The sequence below is a fragment of the Eptesicus fuscus genome, chromosome 15 (assembly GCF_027574615.1).
Source record: "Eptesicus fuscus isolate TK198812 chromosome 15, DD_ASM_mEF_20220401, whole genome shotgun sequence".
Classification (NCBI taxonomy): Eukaryota; Metazoa; Chordata; class Mammalia; order Chiroptera; family Vespertilionidae; genus Eptesicus; species Eptesicus fuscus.
The window spans coordinates 62,725,424-62,751,935 of record NC_072487.1 but is presented as its reverse complement, the minus strand read 5'-3'; the positions used below and the strand labels follow the sequence as shown (position 1 = coordinate 62,751,935).

At 44.7% G+C, this 26,512-nt stretch overlaps 3 protein-coding genes across 3 annotated transcripts; all 3 read left to right on the top strand.

Moving 5' to 3' along the window:
- The first annotated feature begins 1,091 nt into the window (after window positions 1-1,091).
- LOC103303941 (olfactory receptor 1J4-like) lies at window positions 1,092-4,479 on the top strand. Its single transcript, XM_054727147.1, has 2 exons — window positions 1,092-1,127; window positions 3,532-4,479. The coding sequence occupies exons 1-2, from the start codon at window positions 1,101-1,103 to the stop codon at window positions 4,477-4,479; spliced, it is 975 nt and encodes a 324-aa protein (XP_054583122.1). The 5' UTR covers window positions 1,092-1,100.
- Window positions 4,480-13,073: 8,594 nt separating this feature from the next.
- LOC103303940 (olfactory receptor 1G1-like) lies at window positions 13,074-14,015 on the top strand. The gene has a single exon (XM_008160917.1). The coding sequence runs from the start codon at window positions 13,074-13,076 to the stop codon at window positions 14,013-14,015; it is 942 nt and encodes a 313-aa protein (XP_008159139.1).
- Window positions 14,016-25,187: 11,172 nt separating this feature from the next.
- Window positions 25,188-26,150, top strand: LOC103303929 (olfactory receptor 5C1). Its single transcript, XM_008160908.3, has one exon. It carries the CDS (start codon window positions 25,188-25,190, stop codon window positions 26,148-26,150), a length of 963 nt encoding a protein of 320 aa, XP_008159130.1.
- Window positions 26,151-26,512: the final 362 nt, after the last annotated feature.

Sequence of the window (26,512 nt, the reverse complement as noted above, 5' to 3'; positions counted from 1 at the left end):
ATCAATCTGCATAGTACTTTTATTAGATAGGATAGAGGCCTGGTACAGGGGTGGGGTGAAGGGTGTCCCTGAAGGGTGTCCCTGATCAGGGTGGGGTTCCCTTGGGGCGTGGGGCGGCCTGAGTGAGGGGCCTGTGGTGGTTTGCAGGCGGGCCACGCCCCCTGGCAACCCAAGCGGAGGCCCTGGTATCTGGAATTTATTTTCCTTCTACAATTGAAACTTTGTAGCCTGGAGCGGAGCCAAGCCTGGTGCTCCCTCCAAGGCCCGCAGCCATTTGTGTTGGGGTTATAATTGAAACTTTGTTGCCTTAAGCGGGTGGGCCCAGCCAGGGTGTGTGGAAAGCTTTGCTTCCCCTGTTGCCGGCGGCAACCCTGGCCTGCTCTCTCAAGCTCCATTCTGCTGCCATTTGTTTACCTTCTATAATTGAAATTTGTAGCTTGAGTGGAGGCTTAGGCCTGGCAAGGGCAGGCAGAAAGCTTGGCCTCCTCTGTTACCTAGGAAACCTTGCTCTCTGTGGCTGCAGCCATCTTGGTTTGGGTTAATTTGCATACTCGCTTGATTGGATGGTGGGCGTGGCTTGTGGGCGTGGCTTGTGGGTGTGTCTTGAGTGGAGGCTTAGGCCTGGCAAGGGCTAGCAGAAAGCAAAGCAGTTCAGGGCATGACTGGAATCAGGGACACTGTCCCCTAGGACTCCAGTCCCTCTTATTCTTGGACACACAGTTCCCCAACGGGCAGTCAGAAATTAGCCACAAGCTTGGGGACTTGGTTGCAGTATCTCATTAACAGTTAAGTGTCATCTGTGGACTCGTTTCTTTGGAGCCAGATAAGAAAAAGGAAAGTCTGTAGAAGTGCCAAGTCCCCAGATATTTCTTCTGTGTGTCTGGATATTAGGTCTCCTGAAGAAAACTTGAGGAGGTGAAGGTGTCTGAACTCACCAATGACGAGCCCAGGTGAGAGGAGCTGGAAATCTGCCCTTGGTGATGGATCTGCCTGTATGCTAGGGGGTTCATGTTTGAGACTCTGTGTCCATGACTCTGTGTGTGTGCATGTATTGTGTATGCTTGCATATGTGCTGTTTGATAGTTGTGTGTGCATGTGCTATGAATCTGACTCACAGTCTCATTTTAGCATATGTAGACCAAGTTATCAGCCTCCTGATGTGTGATTAGAGGCTCCTGATTCATGTCTGTGATCATAAACACTGGCATCACAGCTGAGCATCGGGAGTGAGACTGCTGTCTCTGCTGCTGGACAAGAAGATGCTGACCTCATAAGGAACCAAAATGAGCTCAGAGCTTAGACCTCTGCTCAGCAGCGTGTTGTGAACATGTGAGCTGTGCCTGTGGGTGACACTCTCTTGTATGAGAGTTGGAAGTTATATTATTGATTTTCTCTGTGTGTATGTGACATGTGTGTGTGTGACCATATGCATGGGTGTTGGTGGTGGTTTAATGATTGTGCCTGTGACTGAATAGACTTAACTGCCCCATGCTGACTGCCCTCCCCCAGCAAAGGGAAGGTCAGAAGGAGGGAAGCTTATTAATACACTCTCATTAATAGGAGAGTGTATACGGTTGTAGTGAGTGTGGCTGGGTGTGCATATGTGTTGTATTGTGTGTTTCTTGTAAGATTATTGAATTGTTTCTGGTCTTGTGTGATTTTGGAGAGGTGTGTGTAGTGTTTGAGTTATGTATATGTGGTGAGGTGAGTGTTCACCAGGTGCAGCATGAAGCAGGTGTGTTGATGTGCATTGTGAGTGTGTTTTGGGGTGAAAGTTGTATTATTGTATGTTGTGTATGTCCAACTTTGTGTTAATTCTGACTTGTATGTATGCATATGAGTGTTTATGAGATGAACCACATATTGGCAATTCTTACTTTAGGATGGAAATTTGGTCAGGGGTGACTTACATTCTCCCATCAGGTAGGGGTGTGTGTGTGTGTGTGTGTGTGCGCGCGCGCGTGATCTGTATCCATGACTCAAGTGTTTCCTAAAGTGTCCTCCTTCTGGGGCACCATTACCTAAGATACTCAAATTCTAAGCAACACCCTGTTTCTTGAAATGGATCTGCTATCATTTTTATGTACCTGAGTGTGACTGAGTTGCTCAGAATTTTCCAACCTTTTCTTTATTTTTACTAAACATCCCAGGGAAACAAACAAACTAACCATAAACTCCAGGCATCATAATGTGTGAAGGTATTGGGCAGAATTACCATTATATAGTGATAAGATCTTGCGGAAGTTATATAAAACATTGGTCTCACTTTCACGTCTATAAAACGGGAGACACAAGTTTTATGAATCTTGCAGACACTCTCAGTAAATAGTTATTGCATAAATAAATCTTAATGTATTTGAGAATTTTTTTGTCAGTTGGAAAGTAAATAAATATGAAGGAATAAAATTATCTAGTAAAGGGAATAAAAACATTTTGGACAACTCTGGGTCCTCACAGCTCTAAAATAATATATTGTGCTTGGCTCCTAAGCAAGAAAAGGGAAGTTTCCCTGTGTAACACTTAAGAGCATGGTTTCTGATCACACAGACATATTAGACTGAACCCCATGAAGTAGCTAACAATTGGTGTGTTTTAATTTCTAGAAAATGGTAATAATATTTCACATGTAACAGATACTAATATACACACGTGTATTTGTGTGCCATTCTGTCCCTGCTGTACTGCTGTGTGCCTACAGAATTTGTGTCATTTATGTTTCTATTTCTTAAAAACTAAAATAGGTCAAAGAATACAAATCCTTAGAGTAGCTGTGAAGAGGTTTTAAAATCTGGAAATGTAAGGCTGATGTCTGGATTTAATTAGGAAATGTAGGTAAAGTCCTTAGCCTGGTACCCAAATGTTCATCTAAATGTTCAGCATTATTATGAAAGATACTTTGTGGATTATTCTGGTTTTGAAGATATTCTGGCATCAAGTGGCTTTCAATGGCCACCCATTTCCAGAGTGTCCCTGAGTTTACAGCTGAGGGTCAATGGGAGCAGGCAGGTTCACAGGAAGTCTGACAATGCTCCAACAACGCCCACTCAGCACTGGAGTCTCACATTACTTTCAGGCAGAAACAACCGACACCACTTTGCAGGGGCTCAACTTCTATTCCTGCCACAATGAATTATTATGGTTTGGCTCTGGCCTGGTGTAGAAATGATCCCTCCATGCTCATCAAGATCTAATCTCATAGAAGTAGGCAACTTGCTTTCCTTGTTCACAGCTGCATTTCAGTCCTTAGTAGAGGTTCCTACACACACGTGATGTTAATAGTAATATTTGAATAAAGAGCAAACCCCTCTTACTTCTGTGTGATGAGGTCTTGTGACTACTTTGGGGGCTCAATGTTTTCCTGGAGCCAGAATGGGAGGGAGGGAAGAGGCACACATCCATAGGTGTGAGAAATTAATATAAAAGTATTTTAAAATGAGTGGTTTTCCCAATAATGACAGTATGAGATGAGATGTCGTGGTTGTCTTTCTAGGTTCCTGAGATGCCCACACCTTCTTCATCCCCAGGAGACAGAAGAGCAGCATGAGGCCTGAGAACCAGAGCAGCGTGTCCCAGTTCCTCCTCCTGGGGCTCCCCATCCCGCCAGGGCAGCAGGGCATGTTCTTCACCCTGTTCCTGGGCATGTACCTGACCACGGTGCTGGGCAACCTGCTCATCATCCTACTCATCAGGCTGGACTCCCGCCTGCACACACCCATGTACTTCTTCCTCAGCCACTTGGCCTTCTCTGACATTTCTCTCTCATCTGTCACTGTCCTTAAGATGCTCAGGAACATGCAGACTCGGCAACAATCCATCTCCCGTGTGGGATGCATTTCTCAGTTGTATTTTTTCATACTTTTTGGTACTCTTGACAATTTTCTTCTGGCTGTGATGGCATATGACAGGTACGTGGCCATCTGTCACCCCCTGCACTACACCACCGTCATGAGGGAGGGGGTGTGTCTGCTGCTGGTGGCTGGCTCCTGGATTCTCTCATGTGGCATTGCCCTGTTGCACACCCTCCTCTTAGTCCGACTGTCTTTCTGCGCTGACAATGCCATCACCCACTACTTCTGTGAACTTGCTGCACTCCTGAAGCTGAGCTGTTCGGACACCTCCCTCAATGAGCTGGTCATCTTCACTGAGGGAGGAATGATTTTATTTTTGTGTCTTGGTGTTACTTTGGGCTCCTATATCCGTATAGGGACCATCATCCTGAGGGTACCCTCCACTAAGAGACTCTCTAAAGCCTTTTCTACCTGTGGCTCCCATCTCTCTGTGGTGTCTTTATACTATGGGACACTTGTTAGTGTTTACTTTTTCTCCTCATCATGGGGTTCCAAAGACATAATTGCTTCGGTCATGTATACAGTAGTTACCCCCATGCTAAACCCCTTCATCTACAGCCTGAGGAACAGAGATATAAAACAGGCCTTAGAGATGTGTGTCAAAATTAAGTTCTTTACTGGCAATCATTAAATCCTCTGGTTGCAGTCAGGAGCAAGGGAAATACATGTCCTAAAATTACTGAATAGTCGACATCTCCATATAACTTTAATAGAATATGTTTTAATGTACAGTGTGGTTAATATGTAAACTAGGTCAAGTTTGCTACATGATTGTTAGTAATGTTACATTCCCAATTAGTAAGTTTTGCTTGTTCATCACCTCATAAGATATACGCAAAATCTTATGCAAAATATATTGCACAATTATAGTTGTGGATTTGTCTTTTTCTCCTTTGAGATGTGTCAATTTTTGCTTATGTATTTTTTATACTATGTTATTTGATGACATACTAATTTAGTCTCATGATTTGCTTCTGGTGAATTTTTTTTTTTTTACCTTATTCTTTGATGCTGGCTTTTGATGGCTTCAAGTTGATTGTGAGGATAGATCTCTTCCCAACTGACATTCAGAGACATCATGTTGGTAGATTGCAATTAGCCATGATAAGAAAAATTACACTATGAAAAATGGCATATTCTACAAAATAAGGCTTTTTTTAAAGAGAGAGCCAGACATTTAAAAAATATATACAAAAGCACACCACTGCATTTATAATTAGGAGATATTTCTATAAATGGGCTTTACCTTAACTACTCATCTACTTCTAATATTAGTATAGGTACTTTATATCTATACTAGCTTTCCCGTTGCAGGAAAAATCCTGCAATAGGATTTCCTGCTGCACTCTACCCTGCCTCCGTTCCTCCCTTGCCGCCCACCTCGCCTTCTCCTCCATCCCGCCCGAGTTTCCCTTCGGCCCCGGCCCCGGCCCCGCCTCCGCTCCGCTCTTGTCGCCGGCCCCACCTTCTCCTCCAGCCCGCCCGTGTTTCCCTTCGCCCCCGGCCCCGCCTCCGCCCCGCCCTTGTCGCCGGCCCCGCCTTCTCCTCCAGCCCGCCTTCGTTTCCCTTCGCCCACGGCCCTGACTTCGCTCCTCCCTTCTCCTCCCCCCCGCCCCCCTGGCTTGCTTGCTTCTTCGAAGCTTTACTCCCCTTTGCAGCTCTTGGCTTCTTTCGACACTGTCTTGATATGCAAATTAGCCGCCATCTTTGTTGGGGTAATTTGCATGCTCGTCCTGATTGGTTGGTGGGCATGGCTTGGCTGGTGGGCGTGGCTTGGGTGTAGCGAAGGTGCGGTCAATTTGCATATTTGTCTATTATTGGATTAGATAATAAAGAGGTAATATGCAAATTGACCATCATTCCAACACACAAGATGGCTGTCCCCATGTGGTCAAAGATGGCCACCCCCATGTGGGAGGGCAGTTAGGGGTGACCAGGCCCGCAGGGAGGGCAGTTGGGGGCGACCTGGCCGGCAGAGGAGGACAGTTAGGGGCAATCGGGCCGGCAGGGGAGCAGTTAGGAGTCGATCAGGCTGGCAGGGGAGTGGTTAGGGGGTGATCAGGCTGGCAGGCAGAAGTGGTTAGGGGCAATCAGGTAGGCAGACAGGTAAGCAGTTGGGAGCCAGCAGTCCTGGATTGTGAGAGGGCAGTGGGACATCCCTTGAGGGGTCTCAGATTGGAGAGGGTGCAGGCTGGGCTGAGGAACACACACCCCACCCCCGTGCACGAATTTCATTCACCGGGCCTCTAGTATAGGTATAAATATACAGATACAGATATAGATACTAGTATAGAATAGGTAGTAAAATGCAACTTTCTTGCAGTTAGGGTTTAAATTGTATATTTTTTCCATCACTTTAAACTTTTCTTTTTCCTTATATCTCTGAAGTGTCCATTATTAACAATGTAATGCTGGATATTGCTCATCTTATATAGAGCAACAATTATTGTATTTCTGGAGAATTTCGTCTCTTGACATCTAATGTAATCATAATACATTTTAATTTATATTTTCCATGTGACTATATTTTTTATTTGATACATGTTTCACATATATTCTCTCTTGTCTTCATCCCTTTTGATTAAATGTATATTTTAATCCATTTCCCTCTACAGTAGGTCCTCGGGTTATGTCTGAAATCTGTTCCTATGACGCGATGTAACGTGATTTTCGCCATAAGTCAGAACTCACCTACATAAGCACCTACATCACTCATGTGGAGCACATACACAGCAGTAATGAAGTGAAAAGGTAAAAAAATTAAAAGAAAGATAACAATTCCTGACCTTTACTTGTGGTAAATAAATAATAAAAACATAAAGCACATATGTACATACATAGAAATGATGGAACTTTTTTTATATACTGTATTTTCCGGCGTATAAGACGACTGGGCATATAGAAGATTTTCCTGGGTTAAAAAGTCGTCTTATACGCCAGAAAATACGGTATATAAATAAATGGGAGATGGCGACGTAACCACGAAACGACATACGTAGAGTTCGACGTAACCCAAGGATTATCTGCATTAACTTAATCATACATTATTATTATTGTTTTATGATTCTTCCCTGTGTTCTTAAGAGATCAATTCTTACACTCTCTTTAATTTTTAATTGTAGTTTGATATACAAAACATAAAATTTACCACTCTAGCCATTTGAACCATTTAGGACACTCATCAGCAATATCTCATTTTATGATCACTAAAGTAGTCTCTATAGAACATCAACTGAGTATTTTGCAACTGTGAAAAAATAAGAACAAGGATATCTATGAATTAATACGAAGAAATATTAAGATATATTGCTAAATGAAAAAAATGCAATGTGTAAAAGAGCATTTATAGCGTGCTACTTCTCATGTAAAAATGAAGGGAAATAAAATATCCACCTGTCTGCCCATTTGAGCAAAAAGAAGCACAGGAAGAATAAATCAGAAACTAATAGGATTTTTTATCTACAGGAGGTGGGGCAGAAGTGATGGGGAGATTGGTAGAATTATTTGTGTACTTTTGACTATGTTGCCTTTTGCAAGTAAAACATGAATAGAAAAGGTGGTTAGTAAAGCAAAATAGAATAAAACAAGTCAAATGAACATAACAAAATTTAAATTAACACCATAATTACACTTAAAAGAAAAATAAATAACCTAAGTTGTTCTTGAACCCAGAATTTTGTCTATATACTTTCACAATTAAAAAAAAAAAAAACTCAAAACAAAGTTTTAAGCTGTGGTATGTTATTAACTGTAGTATGAGTTCAAGATTCTGAAACAACTCACCATGTATCCAAAGATTCAGCAAATAAGTCAACACTGAGGAAAAGATCGTGACTCTTACTCTCGGGGAAAGGAGCTCTGTACATGGGAAAGGAGAGACTGGAAAACACTCTATGGTGTTAAACTAGAATTGGAGCTATCAATTCAAACTCATGGGTTTTAAAATGTATAAACAGTTTGCATTTTATTTTTTTATTTAGTCTGTATACCAACATCTATACTGCCCCACCCCCCATTATTTGTGTCCCACTCCTGACCCACCTCCTGTGGGTAAACTTTCCTTCAATTTTTTAGTTTCTAGTTTTCACTCCTTTTGTTTCTGTTATAGTATTTCCTAGTTGGCTTCTCTGAGATCATTTAGAATCCTTGCAACCAATGAAAACGCTTAAAGCTACAAAATAAATAATGGTAATGAATTATAACTCAAGAGAATAAGTAAGTGTCCATGAGACCATAATGATACAAAAAAAATAAAATTAAATAAATAAATAAAGTGGGAAATAGGGTAAGTCCCTTCTTATAGGAGAATACACCTAATAAACATCTTATATAATAAAGAGGGGAAATGCAAATTGACTGCCACGCCATAACGGTCAAGATGGCTGTGCTCACAGCAGAGGCAGGGATTCCATAACACGAGAGGGCTGTGCCCACAGCAGAGGCTGAGTTCCCGTAAGGAGCCTTAACAAGCAATCAGCAGGGACCTGAGGCTGCATGGTGCTGGGCCGGGGCAGGGGACCTGAGGCTGCGCCCCCCGCCTGGTGGAGCTTGACAGGGGACCTTGGGCCAAGCCCCCCACCAGGCAAGGCTTGACAGGGGACCTCAGGCTGCACCCCCCTCCCCGGCCCGGGCAACCTCAGGCCACGCCCCACGCCTAGCGGGGCTTGACGGGAACCTTAAGGCATGCCCCCTGCCCCAGCCCAGGCTGGGGGACCTCAGGCCACACACCCCGCCCCATGCCAAGGGACTTGAGGCTGCACCCCCTGCCTAGTGGGGTTTGACAGGGGACCTCAGGCCACGCCCCACACCTGGCAGGGCTTGATGGGGACCTCAAGGCACAGCCCAAAGCCCAGGCCGGGGCATCTTAGGCCGTGACTCCCTGTCCCAGCACCAGGCCAGGCCACCTGAGGCCATGCCCCCCACCCAGTGGGGCTTGACCAGCCGGATCTGGATCTAGCCCAATGGGGGTGGGGCCGGCTGGGGCTGGGTCTCACACGATTTCGAGGCGCACGTGGGTGGGTGGGGACTTGACTTTGGTTCCCATGGTGTGCCCCAGACTCTGACAGGAGGAAGATTTTCATATACATTTTACTAATTTTCTTTCATCTCTGACACTTCTATTATAGAGAAAGAGCAAATAGCAATAATAAAATATTTCCTCTAATTAATTCCCTTTTAATGTGCATGAATTTCGTGCACCAGGTCACTAGAAGAAATAATAGAATTAGAAGAATCACCATTTAGCCACCACATTTGCAATAATTTTGTCATATAAGAATCACCAATAAATATTTACAGAGAATTCCTTATGACCTCAGCATATTTTTATAGGTGAGCCATATCTCTACCCTCTTATATCCCAGAGAACATTTGTTCACTTTTTCTACATACAGAACTATAGGAATTTGAAGACAATGATTGTGTGACCCACCCTATATCAAATCTGTTCAGTTCACTTATTTCTACTTATTTGCTGGTAAATAAAATATTTTCTTCTTGTTTCAATTATATTTACTTTCAATATTATTTTGTACTAGAGGCCCTGTGCATGAAAATGCATGCACTCGGGGGTCCCTCAGCCCGGCCTGTGCCCTCTCACAGTCTGGGAGCCCTTAGGGGATGTCCAACTGACGACTTAGGTCTGGCCTAAGCCAAGTCTGGCCTCCCTCTGCAGGAGGTGACTGGGCAGGCCAATTAGGTGATGGCCAACTGGCTCTGCCTTACCCCACCCACACACACCCAGATCGCCCCTCTGCCACCACTGGTTGTCTGCATCGCCGCCCCCCCCCCCCCCAATCGCCGTCCCCTCCCTCTGCCTGCTGGCACTGCGTCTTGTCTGCCCTGGTGCCGCCTCCTTGCCGGCCCAGCCCCCCGCCAACTGGTGGTTCTGCCATTCAGTCAATTTGCATATTATGCTTTTACTATATAGGATTGGTTTCTGGTGTACAGCATTGTCATTAGACTGGAAATGTCAAGAAGAACACTATGTAAAGTATATGATTAGCTAAACACAATGAAAGGTTTTCTTTTCTTTCAATTTTTTTATTTCTTACTTAATTACAGTTGACATACAATATTATATTAGTTTTAGGTGTACAACCCAGTGATTATACGTTATATAACATACTAAATGATCATCCTGATAAATCTCATAACCCATCTGATACCATACATAGGTTTTCTTTATGAGGACTGGATCCTGACTTAGAGAGAACAGACTCCATACCAGGTTAGGGTAGGGGGAGATGGAGCCCTCCCACTCCTATGCCCAGGAAGGGGGTACGAAGAGCAGTGCTCTCAGGATTCCCATGCCTGGTCACACTGAAACAAAGGTGTTCCTCACACTGCTGGGACTCAGGAATCCAGGGCCCAAAGGGGACAGCTGAAAGTTGGACATTTGCCCCATCTTGTCTCTAACTAGGAGGTCTGGGATTGGGTCCCCAGAGACACTGCCTGTGAAAAGTCCACAGCTCTTCCTGCTCTTGTGCCTGAGCACTGGTTTCTCCAGCCCGGGTCTTCAGTCCTGTACTGCTGTTAGAGGAAAGGAAGAAAACTTCGTCTTGTAGGGAAGTAAGAAAGAAAAACCAAAGAGAGGAGCAAACCCAACACCTGGTGATGGTGAGGGGATCTGAGGATGGTCAGAATTTCCAGGTAAGACCTGAGGAGAGTAGACATGAGAGATACTGGTGTCTCTCTCTCTCTCTCTCACTCACACACACACACACACACAACACACACATACACATACACACACACATACACACACACACACACATCTCCTACCTGATTTCTCCCTCCTTTCTTGCCCCTTCCTCTCTCTCAGTCAGACATAACCTCGCTCTCTGAACCACCATGAAGAGGGTCTTGATTTAATATTCATGAACTCCCTAAAATTCCAGCCTGAAGTCAATGCTGGTCAGTCATCCCCAAGGACTTTCTTTGGCCAATGCATTAAAACTGTACAACAACAGTGCTCAGGACCCCTGTGCTATGCATGGAAAACTCACTCTCAGCCCATTTGATCATGAGTGACTTTCAGAGTCATTCTATGCCACCACCCAAGAAGAGTAACAATCTCCACAAAAATCCATAGTTCAGCAAGCCCTGTTCCATGTTTTTAACTTGAGTCTCAGAATTATTTGAGGTAGATTTATTTAAGCTCATTTTACAATTGAGATTCTGAGAAGTTAAATGATTTGATCAAGATAACCCAGCTAGGACTCAAACCTGGGTCTGCACATATCAAAGTGAATACTTTATCTTGGTACCACCAGGTCAGAGCCTTTGCCACCCAAGGATCATGATGATGATATTGATGGCAATGGCACTTACAATTCTATATATGAAACTTAACAGTTTTCAAAGTCCAATTTCCCACAGATGGTAACCAAGTGTCCAGGTTACCCAGGGCTGAGGGATGTTCAGTTTTAAAAGCAAGAAAGTCCTGGGCAAACACAGAGGATTATTTGGTCACTCCAGAAAGCATCCTCCTTTTGTTAACGCCATCAAGAAAAGACAATAATAGCAAAAAAAAACTAGTATCGGACCAGCATTTGATATAAACTAGTTCTAGTTCTGTACGATCCTTATCTAATTTAATTCTAACAACAATGTTACGAGTTAGGTATTGTTCTTATACCCTTCATGCAGATGCAGAAACTGAGGCCAGAAACTCTGAGCAAATTTGTTCAATGTTCCAGCACACAAGGGGGCTGGTGGACAAATGAGGGTTTGTCAGATCCAGAGGGAGTGTGTTTTATCACCGCATCAAAGAGCATGACATTATTATAGGCTGACATTGCCCCTGTGTTCATCCTTCCACACCACCCAAATGCATAAGATAAAATCTCCCATTTTGATTTTCTATCATAGAGTCTGAAATAAACCTTTAATTGATTCCGGCATGTTGATGCTTTCATCAGTCCTATACTGTAGGTTTATGTCCACATCTCACAAATTAAGAAAATGAGGTACAGAGGAAGAAAATAATTTACCCAACATATAAAAAGCAATGAGGGTTTAGAGCTGTTCTCTAACAACTTCCAGTGCATCAGGAAGCCCAGGTTCCATTTTATCTACCTAGCAATATTAATAACTGTTTTCACAATTTATTGAAAGCCTGCTCTATGCTAGTGCTTTAAATATGTCATATCCTTGATTATTTACAGTAAGTGTACAAAGTAAGCACATAATTTACAGACTAGGAAACTGAAGCTCAGGATAAGAGGCTGTGTAAGTTGCTGAGGCTAACACAGCCAGAAAGGGTTCCCATCTATTCTACAGGACATCAAAGCCAACATCCAAAGAACTGATGATGATGATGAGAGGAACTTTCATTTGCAAAATGCCTTTGAGTTTATAAGGTAATTTTATCTACATTAACTCATTTCATGGGTCTTCAAAAGAAAAAGAGAGAAGATACTCCCATCATACCCAGAATATCTAAGTCTCAGCTATGACTTATCTATGTAATTAGTTATTTCTTTTCTAACCTTACACATGAGACAGAGCAACAGAAAGAGAGAGAGAGAGAAACAGAGACACAGAAAGAGAAACCTGTGCTTAATAATTTTCTAGTAAATACATATCCCCAAGATATCTTTTTTTTTTTAATCTGCACCCAAGGATATTTTCCATTGTTTTTTTTTTTAAAGAGAGTAGAATAGATAGGGATAGATAGAAGAATCAATGTGAGAGAAACACATAGATTGGTTGCCTTCTGCATGCGTCCTGACCAGGGCCCGGGCCGGGGAGGAGCCTGCAACTGAGGTATGTGCCCTTGACCAGAATCGAACCCAGGACCCTTAAGTCTGCAGACCGACGCTCTATCCACTGAGCTAAACCAGCTAGGCCAGATATCTTATTATTCAGATTTCACAAGCCTATGAAATTGATAGCTTCCTATTAGAAAAGGGGCAGGTGGGGAAGACTAAAACTTAGGAAGTTTCTTCCCATCTAATCTCCAGTTGGACCTCATCCAGGTGGTCTACAGGCCAACGTACTAGAGAGCTAAAATGTGAAGGTCACACTCAACAGGATCTCCCATTATCATTGTCCATAGACCTCACCTCTGTACACGTTTGCAAGCCTGCTGCCAAGAGACATCAGTGCAACTCTGTGACCTCTGAAAAGAATGCAGAAAACAGATGAAAGGCTTTGAATGATACAACTTTTTGGAGTCTATGTATATTTAAGCAAGATTTTCCTCCAAATGTTTTACTTTAAATGGGAATTAGAAACCAAACCAGTGTCTCTGACTTCCTGCTCCTGGGCTTCTCTGAACACCCAGAGCAGCAGCCCCTCCTGTTCGGGCTCTTCCTGGGCATGTACCTGGTCACCCTGGTGGGGAACCTGCTCATCATCCTGGCCATAGCTTCTGACCAGCACCTCCACACCCCCATGTACTTCTTCCTGGCCAACCTATCCTTCATCGACACCTGCTTCTCCTGCTCCATTGTCCCCAAGGTGCTGATCAACATCCAGACCCAGCACCACACCATCTCCCACGCTGGGTGCCTCATGCAGATGTACTTCTTCATGGCATTGGCCCTGCTGGATGACTTCCTGCTGGCTGTGATGGCATATGACCGCTATGTGGCCATCTGTCTTCCTCTACACTATACCACAATCATGTGTCCCCAACGCTGCCTGGGGCTGGTCGCTATATCCTGGCTCTGCTCCCACCTGCTGGCCTTCTCACTCACTCTCCTGATGTCTCAGTTCTCTTTCTGTGCCTCCCATTCCATCCCACACTTCTTCTGTGATCTTCTCCCACTCCTCAAACTGGCCTGTTCAGACACCCATATCTTTCAGATCATGATGTTCACTGAAGCAGCCCTTGCGGGTGTGGTCCCTCTCACATGTGTCCTGGTCTCTTATGCCCACATCATCCACACTATCTTCAGGGTGCCCACTGCTGGGGGGAAACACAGAGTCTTCTCTACCTGTGGCTCTCACCTTTCAGTGGTCACTCTCTTCTATGGGACAGTCTTTCTAGTGTATTTCCAGCCCTCGTCCTCCTACTCAGCAGACACTGGAAAGGTGGCGTCTGTGGTATACACAATGGTGACTCCCATGCTGAACCCCTTTATCTATAGCCTGAGGAACAGGGACATGAAGGGGGCATTGTGGAGACTCTTGAGCTGGGGAAGATGTTCCACCCCATAAAATTCCTTCCCCAGAGTAGAAGCCCAGACTTTTCAGCAGGCCTTCTTCACTGGACTTGACCATTATAAACTGAAAGACTCGCATTCAAAATAGGATGGACGCTGAGTTTTACAAGCAGATGCAAGGAAATGAAGATTCTGACTTTGCAGAGCTGCAATTGGGCCAAGAGGCCAAGGACACAGCTGCAGCCGGGAGAGAACGAGTGACCAGCAGTCCCTACGGGGTGAGTTGATGAGTGGGTATATGTATCCAAGCAGATTCTATCCAGAGTTGGGAAAACCAAAAATGCCAGCAAACCCTTGGCTTCTAGGAGGAAACCCAACAGGAGCATCATGTAGGACTGCAAATTCTTCCCCAACACAAGAAATGAAGTCAAGACTAGGCAGGTCAGGACCTCAGTCAAGTCACTGGGCTTCAATTTTGACCCTGTCTTGGAAGAAACTCACTCATTGGTCTTAATATGGAGAATATGATACCAAGTACACAGAAACTATGTGTGGCCTGAAAGGGCAAGAAGATTCTAGAAAAGGATGCTAGGCATAAAAAGATTAAGAAATTTATCTACTGTCACATATCTGGGATTGGATCTTTGCTTCTCACAGGTGATTTCATTTATTTGTTAGCTGTGACCAGCCTTTATTCTTTACTTTTTAAACTCTGTTTTGGTTTTTCTCCAACTGAGAAATCATTTGTGTCATTACAATGAATGTCTAAAATATAAAGAAAAAATGTAAATCCCTTCTTTTAAAAAAAACAAAACACTGTAAATACTTTACACAAACCCTTATGGCCTTTTCTCTATTTTATCTGATATTGTGAAGATGCTGATTTTTTCACATGATCTTATAAGATGAATGTTTCCACACTATTATTATTTAATATTAATAAACATTTCATAATTAATATTATAGCAGAAGCAAGTGCCATATTTATATATTCTTCCATTTTGAGTTATTAACTTTTTCTAATTATTCTTACTATTATAAGTAATAACACAATGGAAATCATTGTAAGTAAACCATTTATATAGTCTTCCCCAGGTGCTTACAACTTTAGACGTGAAGTTGCTGGATGGAACATTTTTCTGGCTCATGATACATGTTGCCAAGAGTTTATGAACTGTTAATGATTTACATTCCAACTGACATTCTGCGAGAGTCCTCCTTTCTCTGCATTCTACCAGTACTGTTTGTTTTAATTGTTGACTGAATTGCTGCAAATACAACAAGCCAAAAAAGGTACCTCTTTTTTGTTTAATTTTTTACTTACTAATTGATTGTTGCCTGTAAATAAATTTTATTCTTCTGTTAATTATTTCTTCATGTCGTTTGATTACCTTAAAGACTTGTCTAAGACTTCTCTATATTAAAATTACACTTTCTTACATATGGTACAAATGTAAGAAAGGTTTGTCCAACCACCTTTCATCCCTCATTTTTGTTTTGTTTTTGTTCTTTTGACATACATAAGTTTTCAATTTAAATAGATTAAACCAATTTTTAAAACCTCCTTGTGATTCTTCTGCCAGGGTTATCATTAGAAAATCCTCTACGCAGAGTTCATATGAATTGTCTTTTTTCCTTTCAGTGTGATGCGTTATTTTCAATGTTTTATTGAGATATAATTCATATACCATAAAATTCGTCCTTTTTTTGTTTTCATTTTTTTAATTCATCCTTTTAAAGTATACAGTTCATTGGTTTTTAGTATACAATGTGTTACTTTTTTACTGAAATAATGTGATTTTTATAATATATCAAATATTAAAATGATTCTCTCCCTCACATCTCTCATTTCCTACAAGAGTTTCCTCCCCATTTCAAGTCACATAATTATTTAAAAATGGGATGCTGACTGCATCTGAACTCTTATTCACTCACATATACCACACACATATCTCCTCAGAGCCTTTTATTGGAATGCTATTTTTCCCTCTATGGCACCTTCCCCTACTCCAGGCCCACCCTTTTTAAGTCCCACATCATCTTCAAAAAAGTACTTCTCACACCAGTCCACTCTAACCACCTGTATATGATCATATGATCTGCTTTTCTTGTGAGCTCCTCTAGCCTTCCTATTCCTGCCCTGATAAGATCAAGAATAACATTAAGATGACCACTCCTGTATATATTCCATTAGCAATAAAAAATAATGAAATCTTGCCATTTGCAATAACATGGATGGACATTTAGGGTACTATGCTAAGAGAAACAAGTCAGAGAAAGATAAATACTGTATGATTTCTCTTATATGTGGAATCTAAAAAAAAATGAATAAGCAAAACAAAAACAGACCCATAGATATAAACAACAAGCTGATAGTTGCCAAAGGGGAGGAAAGAGGGGTGGAAAAAAACCATTTTAATTAAATATATATATATAACTACACTTAAAAGGAACTCAGTTATTAAAAAAGATAATAAGAAAATAAAGATGTCCACTCTTGCCACTTCTATTCAACATTGTACTAGAGGTTCCAGCAGAGCAGTTAAGTAAGAAAAAGAAATAAAAGGCATCCAAATTGTAAAGAAAGAAGTAAAACTATCTCTATTTGCAGATGTCAGGTGTTATATATTTAAAGATTCCTAATAAGCACAAAAAAAACCTATTAGAACTAATAAACAATTTAGATTTAGTGCAATCCACATCAAATGACAGAATGACAGAATGATCCTAAAATTCTATGTCAATGTAAGACACCCAGAATAGCCAAAACATTCTTGAAAATAAACAACAAAATTAGAAGACTCGCACTTTTTGATTTTAAAACTCACTGCAAAATTATAATAATTAAGACAATGCTATACTGGCAAAAGGCTAGCGTATGGATCAAAGACATAGAATGAAGAGTCTACAAATAAACCTTCACATTTATGGTCAATTTATTTTCAACAAGGCTGCCAGGACAACTCAGTGGACAAAGAGCAGTGTGGTCAACCAATACTGCTGGGACAACTGGTTATCCAAAGGCAAAAGAATGAAGTTGGATCCTTACCTCACACCACATACAAAAAGTAACTCAAAATAGATCATAGACTTCAATGTACTAGTAAGAACTAAAACTAAGCAACTCTTAGAAGAAAGTATGGGAGTAAGTTTTTATGACCTATCTTACACAATGGCTTCTTAGGTATGACACCAAAAGCACAAGCATTAATAGAAAACGTGGATAAATGGGATGTCATCAAAATCAATAGGGTCTATGCTTCAAAAATATCATTGAAAGAATGAATATCAACCCAATGCAAGGTAGAAAATATATGCAAGTCATATATCTGAAAAGATATTTGTATTAAGAATATATAAAGAACTTTTACAACTCAATAAAAAGAAGACAAATAATCCAAATTTAAAATGGACCAAAGAAAAAACATCCGTATGATACTTGCCAGTGCCTAGAAAATGGATGTCAAGCATAAATCTGTTAAATAGATATCATGGGTTAAATGGTTCTTATTTTATAACATTAAAACAAATAAGGACAAAGGATTTGAATAGACATTTCTCCAAATAAAAAATACAAATGGCCATTTAGCCCATCAAAAATGTTCAACATCCTTAGTCATTAGTAACATGCATATCAAAACCACAATGAGATACCACTTCACTTTCACTAGGATGGTTATAACAAAACAGCAAACAATATCAAAATGTTGGCAAGAAATGAGAGAAAGGTGAACCCTTGCTATGTTGGTGAGATTGTAAAATAAAACGGACACTTTGGCAGTTTCCCAAAAAGTTAAACGTAGAGTCACCATGGGATCCAACAGTTCCATTCCTGCGTCCTTCAAACAGGAAACGTAGGTCCACACAAAAGCCTGTACATGAATGCTCACAGTAGCATTAGTTGTAATAACCAAAGGATATAAAATAACAATAACCAAAGAAACAACCTAAAAGGCACACAACCACTGAAATTTTCTGTTGGCTATGGTATCAGTTCAGGTCCTACATTAGACAAAAGCCAAAACATAACTACTGACAGGAAAGATATATTGGCGGAAATGCTCACGAAAGGTAAAAGGGGGCTCTGGCCGGGTGGCTCAGTGGTTGGAGGTTGCAGGTTCCATCCCCGGTGGGGGTGCGCACGGGAGGCAACCACTCGATGTTTCTCTCTCTCTCTCTCCTTCCCCTCTCTCTCTCTTTCTCTCAAATCAATAAAAACATATCTTGGGGTGAGAATTAAAAAAAAAAAAAAAAAAGTAAAGGGAGCCTGACCACGCTGGCTCAGGGGTTGAGCATCGACGTACGACCCAGGAGGTCACGGTTCAATTCCCGGTCGGGGCACAGGCCCAGGTTGCGGGCTCCATCCCCAGTGGGGGGCGTGCAGGAGGCAGCCGGTCACTGATCCTCTCTCATCACTGATGTTTCTGTCTCCCTCTCCCTCTCCCTCTCCCTTCCTCTCCGGGCAATGGGAGGCTGCGCCCCCCGGCCCTGGCCTCGGACTGCAAGTTCTCCAGGAGGTTCCCACTGCGGGAGCCATTCCTCTCGGAAATCAATACAAATACATATATTTTTTAGGGGCGGGGGTGGGGGGGTTAAAGGGAAATAGGAAAGTCACCCCCACACAAAACCGTCCACTTCCATAAAGCAGCCACAGCGGAGAGGAATAGAAAACGCACCTGTGGGTTCACAAACTGATTCCGGAACGCGGAGCACGGGGAGGCGAACAGGCCGCCCGCTTCAGGTCGGTGGCGAGTGTAACAAGCGAGGCACTCACCTCCGTCCGGCTCCGGCTCCGGCTCCGGCTCCTGCGCCGCCAGAGTCTTCAAGTTTACGCGGAGGCTTTAAAGGGGTCCGTCATGTGCATCTTCCAGGGGGTCTCGATACCACGTCGCATCCTTCAAAATGGCTCCCGCGGTCCTAGGCCAGGGGCGTCGCGGAGCCTCCCATTGCCCGGATGCAGCTCTCGGGTCAGCCTGGGTCACGCCCGCCCAATGACCTCTCTTACAGTCTGATACGCCCCCCACACACGCTCTTCCACAGTGGGCCCCGAGCATTCGGCAAGGGGTGCCACTAGCATGCAGGGGGATCCTGTGGCGGCTGACTGCTCTGGAGGGAGACGCAACAGTAATAATGTAGGCACATGCAAGAGAAAACACAGATTAAGATAATAATTCCCAAAATAAGTAACTTTTTTTTTTTCCACCAAGCGCCCCTTGATCTGATCACTGATTTATGAAGTCCCCCAGCCTGGGGGTCGGATTACTCAGGGTTTTCACCTGTGTCCCCAGGTGATTTGCTAAAGAAGATGCATTAGCAGAATCATCAGGTCTAAACTCACAACACCCTGTTGGGATGCTGGCATAGATGCCTTCTATTGGGAGGACGCTTCTCTCATCTGAGACACCAGTAAAGACAGGCTTTGCTGGCTATCATGCCCCCCACACCCCCACCTCCACACCCCCTGCCCCAGGCCCATAGCGAGAACAAAGACAGCAGCCAAATGATTCTCAGTGGAAAACAGAATGTGTCCATCTGACCCTACGGAGAGGGAAGTTGGCAATCTGTTATCATGTAGGGAGTGGATTCTCCCCTGTATTCAGGGGAAAACCGGGGTACAGCGACCCAACCACTTGGGTGGAAGCCATAGCCAAAGGTTGGATCACCTTTGCAGCTCCCCAATATATACCTGGGCAACACGACCAGTCAGTGCCAGAATAGTCTTTGTCCCTTAATGTAAGAGAATGGCTACACAGTTCTGATAATATCCAACTCATACCCCTGGTACAGTTGGGTTGGTTTTGTTGGGAGTGATTTTTTTTATTTTTTGAACATATGGGCACCCAGGTGTTCAAATGTCCATAACTCAGGGTGAGCCGCATGAACCCATCCCAAATCTGAGCATAGCCACCCATGGCTCAGATGGTGGTATTTTTAGGAGTCTCCTGGTCAGCAGTTTGATGAGCTTCCTGTGTACGTTTGAGTCGCAGTGAAATAATACCATGCTCAGAGTTATTGACAGTGTGAGCCAAAGGCCGGGTTGCTGGACCAGTATTGGTAATAGCAGGTGAATTAAGAGTACTGGTCACTAGATCACTAGTGAATGATCACCAGCCAAACCTCTCTGAGTTTATCATCCCCCTGGCTGTTACACCTCATTCCTGTTTCCAACCAGGTGGTGTCAGTGTTGGCTGAATAGTGACTGCAATGTATGTGGGTGGGTTCTACCTGTATACCAGGCATCAGCAAGAATTTTCCCCATTCCCTCTCACAGGTCACAGAAATAGAGGCAGAGTAATTTGTAGGACCTACAGGACTAGTAGCACCCACATTTCTAGAGAGAGTGGACAGGGTGCTCCTCTGCTGCAAATAGGCATGACCTTTAGTCAACGTGGGAGTCTGAGCCATGGCAGTGGTGGGTGGATGGGACATATTCACCCCATCCTAGGCAGGAAGGAAAGTTCTCACCAGCATATGCTATTCCTTCATGGAAGGCTCTACCTGTGTTCACTGCTAGGAGCTATTGCTCTATGGGGGTCAGATTTCTGTCTCCTCCCAGAGCAGGGGCCAAAATCCTAGAGGTACTCTCTTTCTGCTGTCTCTGCCATAGCCATGCCTTCTAGAGTCACAGACACATTGAATTCAAATGGCATTCACCTGCTTCGCTCGTATCTTGCCTTCTCAAAAGCAGCTTGCTGCTTTGATTTCCCAGTCCCACATGAGCCCTTTCTTCACCAGATCGCCATCACCTCTATCCTGGACTATGACCACGCTCCTGTCTGGTCTCCTCTCCAATCTCTTCTGCTCACAGCAATCAGAGTGATCTTTTGAAACAAACATTTCATCATGCCTCAACCATTCCTTAAATCTCTTTGTAGCAACTCACAGCTTTTAGGATTTAAAAAAAACAAACTTAGCATGGACTGTAAAGCTCCACTCTTTAGTCTCTACCTACTTCTCTGGCTCAGCCACCTCTATCTCTATCATTCTCTAAGCTCCAACCCCACTGGCCTTTCAATTTTTCAAATGTGCCATTTGCATTCCCACCTGCAGGCCTTTTTGCACACGCCATTACTCCAGCCTGAAACACTCTCCCCTGTGTTGTTTTTTTTTTTTTTAACTCTCACTCAAGGATATTTTTTCATTGATTTTTAATGAGAGAGGAAGGAAGAGGGAGAGAAAGAGAGAAACATGGATGTGAGAGAGACACATCAATTGGTTGCTTCCCACATGCCCCCAACCAGGAGCCTACAACCAAGGTACATGCCCTTAACCTAAATCAAACCTGGGACCCTTCAGTAGGCCAACACTCTATCCACTTAGCCACAGCGGCTAGAGCTATGCTGTGTTTTTATTTAGTTAACTAGAAGCCCGATGCATGAAGATTCATGCAAGAATGGGCCTTCCTTACCCTGGCTGCCGGCACCACCTTCGCTCCGGCCCAGAGCCGCTTTTCTGCCTTTGCTCTGACCCATAGCCTCCTTTCCACCTTCCCACGTGGCCCAGAGGCCCGGAGCTGCTGGGGTGGTGCAGAACACCTGTTGCCCCACCCCCATCCCCTTGGCAACTGTTTATGCAAAGTAACCCGCCATCTTTGTTGTGTTAATTTGCATATTCACTCCTGATTGGCTGGTGGGTGTCAGGAAGGTACGGTCAATTTGCATCTTTCTCTTGTATTAGTGTAGATTCTTCCTCTTTCTCCCTATAAGAACCATGGGGGAGCCGAAACCAGTTTGGCTCAGTGGATAGAGCGACGGCCTTCGGACTGAAAGGTCCCAGGTTCGATTCCGGTCAAGGGCATGTACCTTGGTTGTGGGCACATCCCCAGTGGGGGTTGTGCAGGAGGCAGCTGATCGATGTCTCTCTCTCTCATCGATGTTTCTAACTCCATCCCTCTCTCTTCCTCTCTGTAATAAATCAATAAAATATATTTTTTAAAAATTATTTTTAAAAAAAAAGAACCATGGGGGAAATAGAGACCATGGCTATTTGGTTCATCATTAAATTTAAGCCCAGAACATGGAAGAGTGCAATAAACATTAGTCATGTCAACTAATGAACACTCTGCTAACATGAATGACAGGTTAGCTATAAGATACACATAGAAATGAGGGGATTTCAGGTTGTAGCTTCCCACTCCATAACCATCTACTACCTAGAGGCTAAGCCACTCAGCCCTAACCTCAGGCTCAGCCCCATTCCCATCTTTTGGGGAGTGGTTCTCAATCCTAGATGGACATGCTAAGGGGTTCTCAACCCTGGGAGCTTTTAAAAATTGCCTCTGCCTGATGCCACCCCCAAGGGTTCTGATTTAATTTCCTGAGTGCTAACTAACCTCATGCCTTGGCCCTGGCCTCAGGTTTCTTCCAGTCTCCTGCAGCATCAGACTGTTACACTTCATTCCTGTTTCCAACCAGGTGGTGGGAGTCTGAGCCATGGCAGAGGTGGGTGGATGGGACATATTCCAACAATCATGTCTCCTTGTCTGTGTTGGATTCATGCTCTATATGTATATGCATCTCCAAGATGCACAGAGGGAAAGAGTGGCTCTGCCGTAGAGGCAGGAAATCTTCAAGCTGAAGGTGATATTTGAGCTGATTCTGCAACAAACAGCAAGCGTTTTCCAGGCAAGGAAGAGGCCGGACATTTCAGGCGAGAGAAACTGTGTAAAGGATTAGGAGAACCACCAGAAGAATTTGTTTGTATAGATCATAATGCATAATAAATGTATTGATTCCAAAGAATGGGTAGAGAAAGTGAGCCAAAGTAGCACAGTGGTCGGCAAACTCATTAGTCAACAGAGCCAAATATCAATAGTACAATGATTGAAATTTCTTTTGAGAGCCAATTTTTTTTAAAACTTAAACTTCTCTAACGCCACTTCTTCAAAATAGACTTGCGCAGGCCGTGGTATTTTGTGGAAGAGCCACACTCAAGGGGCCAAAGAGCCACATGTGGCTCACGAGCCATGGTTTGCCGACCACCGAAGTAGCATGACTGTCTTCCCCACACAGAGTCTGGGGACCCACTCAGCCCAAACTTCCCAGCCTCTCCAAGCACCAGAAAGTGAGTCATCCCTGGCATTCCCCTGCCACTACCTGTCCCCAAAGGATGTGGGTAGAGAGTCTCCACGGCATCCAAAGAACAGAGGAGAGGGAAGGAGGAGTCAGGAGGAAAACAGTAAGAGGCCATTTCCTCAGGGACCAAGGAGAGTGTATAAGACCCCCCTGTTCCTACCTCTGGGAAGGGACATGTTCCTGTTATCTCCCCTTGCCATGCTCACCCTAAAAGCTGGCCTGGAGCTGCTCTGCCAGAAGAAGTCTCCACCTCTACCTTCTAGGTATGTCCTACCAACCCAATAACCACACACCGTCATGGTGACAGCAGCTGGTGTCTGGACCAAGACATATCAAATGCCTGTGTGCCAGGGAAGAATGAGCTAAGAACTCAAACTTGACAGGAAATGGGCAAGCCCCGGATTGAGAAATACCAGGTCAGCCTCACCAGACTTAAATGTGCTCATGAGTATAGTGGAGCCTGGAGAGAAAGGATCACTCCAACCCAGACTTCAGCAGAGAGGACAGCTAAGAGGCTAAGAGAACCCCCTAGGAAGCTAGAATCCTAAGGTGTCAGAGCTGGAAACACTGTCCAAGATAATCTAAAGTGTTGCTACTCCATCTGTGGTGCTCAAACCAATAGCAGCAGCATCACCTGGGAGTCTGCTAGAAATGCAGAAACTCAGGCCCCTCCCCAGTCCTTCTGAGACAGAATCTGCATGTAACAAGAGTCCCAGGTGATTCCTATGCACATTGAGGATTGAGAAGCTCTGCTGCTCGGGGTCTCAAGTCAAAATGCATATCAGAATCACCTGGGGGAGGGATAGGCGATATCTGTAATACTATCAACATTAAGTAAAAATGTGTGTGTGTTTTGTTTTATTTTTAAAGAATCACCCGGAATATTTTTTTTTCAAGTACAGATTTCTGAGCCCTGCTGTAGGTCAGCTGAATAAGAATTTCTGGGCACTGTGCACTTTTTTTTAATAAAGCTCCACAGGTAATTCTAACAACAGAAGTCCACAGAGTAGACTGGAAATTACTGATCTGGTGTGTTTTTCTCAATCTAAAGATGAGAGGACTGAGGCAAGACAGTGGCAACAACAAACTCGGTCTCTATTAAGAGACCTAAAATAGGGATTTTGCTTAGAGACAAAAAGAGTTCGATTTGGAGCACATCTGAGCTCAAGCCCTAATTCTACCCTTTCATCGCAGTATACCTTGGGACAAGTCTCCTTCCTTCTTTGGAACTCAGGTTTCTTACCTTCAGGGAAAGATACCCTAGACTGTCAGACTCATTCCTCCTGGGCAATAAGGAAACAGATAAATTAATGGAGAATTAACTCTATATGTTTTGTGCGTAAACACACACACACACACACACACACACACACACACACACACTTCGTAACAGCTACTTAACTGAAGTTTGGAGGTCCTTGAGCTCAAATTTTCCATAGCAACTTAAAAGCCCTGAAGCCTAACTGTTCCCATTTTACAGATGGAGAAATGGAGAGGTGCTCAAAACAGCTCCACTCATCACTTTGTGAAGGTGAGTAGTGTTTGTTTTCCATGTGGACAGACAGAAACACACAGGGGGTTGCCACTAACTGACTTCTAGATGCAGAATTCCAGCCAGTCAGCTGACATCACTCATGGAGAACATGTAGTTGGGTGGAGCTGGAACCCCCAAGTTTTCTCTTCCCCTAGAGGTTGTCCGAACTCCACCAGGGACCCCACCAAGGAAGAGGGGAAGACCCCTAAAATTCTGTGTTCCTAAGTATAGAGGAAAGAATTAGGCTTGGCCCAAAATGCTCGATGCGGTGAGGGACACAAACACTTCATCCATTTAACAAATACGTATTGAACACCTACTATGTGCCAGGCAATGTCCTTGGAACTAATTCACTTTTGAATGCGTTAAAAGTAAAGCAGACAGACAAGGTTCCTGTGCTTAGGAAGGTCAAATTGTGTGATGTCTCAGCGTTAGAAACTAAGTTAGTGTACGAGGTGATACCGCTTGTCCAAGGTCACACAGCAATTTTGTTGCACAATTAAGACTGAAACGCAAGTGTAGCTGACTCCCAAAACCAAGTGCTTTCTCCTCCAAGAGGACCCTGACCTTTCTCTCCTTCCCCTCTCGCTTTGCCCCTCTTCCGTCTCTGTCCAGCAGGATGACTCCAGAGAACGTCACCTGGGCCAGGGTGGTCCCTGCCGAATTCATCCTCCTGGGCATCACAGATCGCTGGGACCTGCGCCTGACCCTCTTCCTGGTCTTCCTGCCCGTCTACCTGGTGAGCCTGCTGGGGAACGTGGGCATGGTGCTACTGATCCGCGCGGATGCCCGGCTCCACACGCCCATGTACTTCTTCCTGGCCCACCTCTCCCTGCTGGATGCCTGCTATTCCTCGGCCATCGGCCCCAAGATGCTGGCGGACCTGATGCGGCCCCGCGCCACCATCCCTTACACAGCCTGCGCCCTCCAGATGTTTGTGTTTGCCGGGCTGGCCGACGCCGAGTGTTGCCTGTTGGCGGCCATGGCCTATGACCGCTACGTGGCCATCGGAAACCCTCTTCTCTACACCACGGCCATGTCACGGCGTCTGTGCCTGAGCCTGTTGGGAGCGTCGGGCCTGGGGGGCGCAGTGAGCGCCTTGGTGCACACGACCTTCACCTTCCGCCTGAGCTTCTGCGGCTCCCGGGAGGTCAACAGCTTCTTCTGCGACATCCCCCCGCTGCTGGCCATCTCCTGCGACGACACCAGCCTCAACGAGCTCCTCCTCTTCGCCCTCTGCGGCTTCATCCAGACAGCCACGGTGCTGGCCATCGTCGTGTCCTACGGCTTCATCGCCGGGGCTGTGATCCGCATGCGCTCGGCCGAGGGCCGCGGGCGGGCGGCCTCCACCTGCGGCTCCCACCTCACGGCCGTGGCCGTGCTGTACGGGACGCTCACCTTCATGTACCTGCGTCCCAGCTCCAGCTACGCCCTGGACACCGACAAGATGGCATCTGTGTTCTACACCCTCGTCATCCCAGCTCTCAACCCGCTCATTTACAGCCTCCGCAACAAGGAGGTCCAGGAGGCCCTCGGCAGGACCTGGGCCCGGTTCTGCTGTGCCCCGCGGGGTCCCCGGTGACAGGCCTGGGGGGGGGAGGCTGTTTAGGACGGACTGTGGAGAGAGGAGGAGGACACTGTCTCGCCCCTGTCACTGTGAGTCCAGGGAGATGGTCCTCTGGCTTGAGTGTCCCTTGTCGTTATTTGAGGGACTGAACAGGGGGAGGAAAGGAAGCTTACAGAAGGGAGGCAGGAACCTGGGGGTGATCCAGGGCGAGACCCGGAGCCAGGACCAACAGCGTGGTAATGCTGCTGCTGAGCCGCCTCGGGTTCCTCGGTGTTCAAAAGCTCCCAGATGTGGCCAGGTGCAGAAACAGGTTTGCCACTGTCCTTGTGTCTGGTTCCAAGAAATACCAGGTAAGAGCTGGGTTGGCGGCAGGCGTG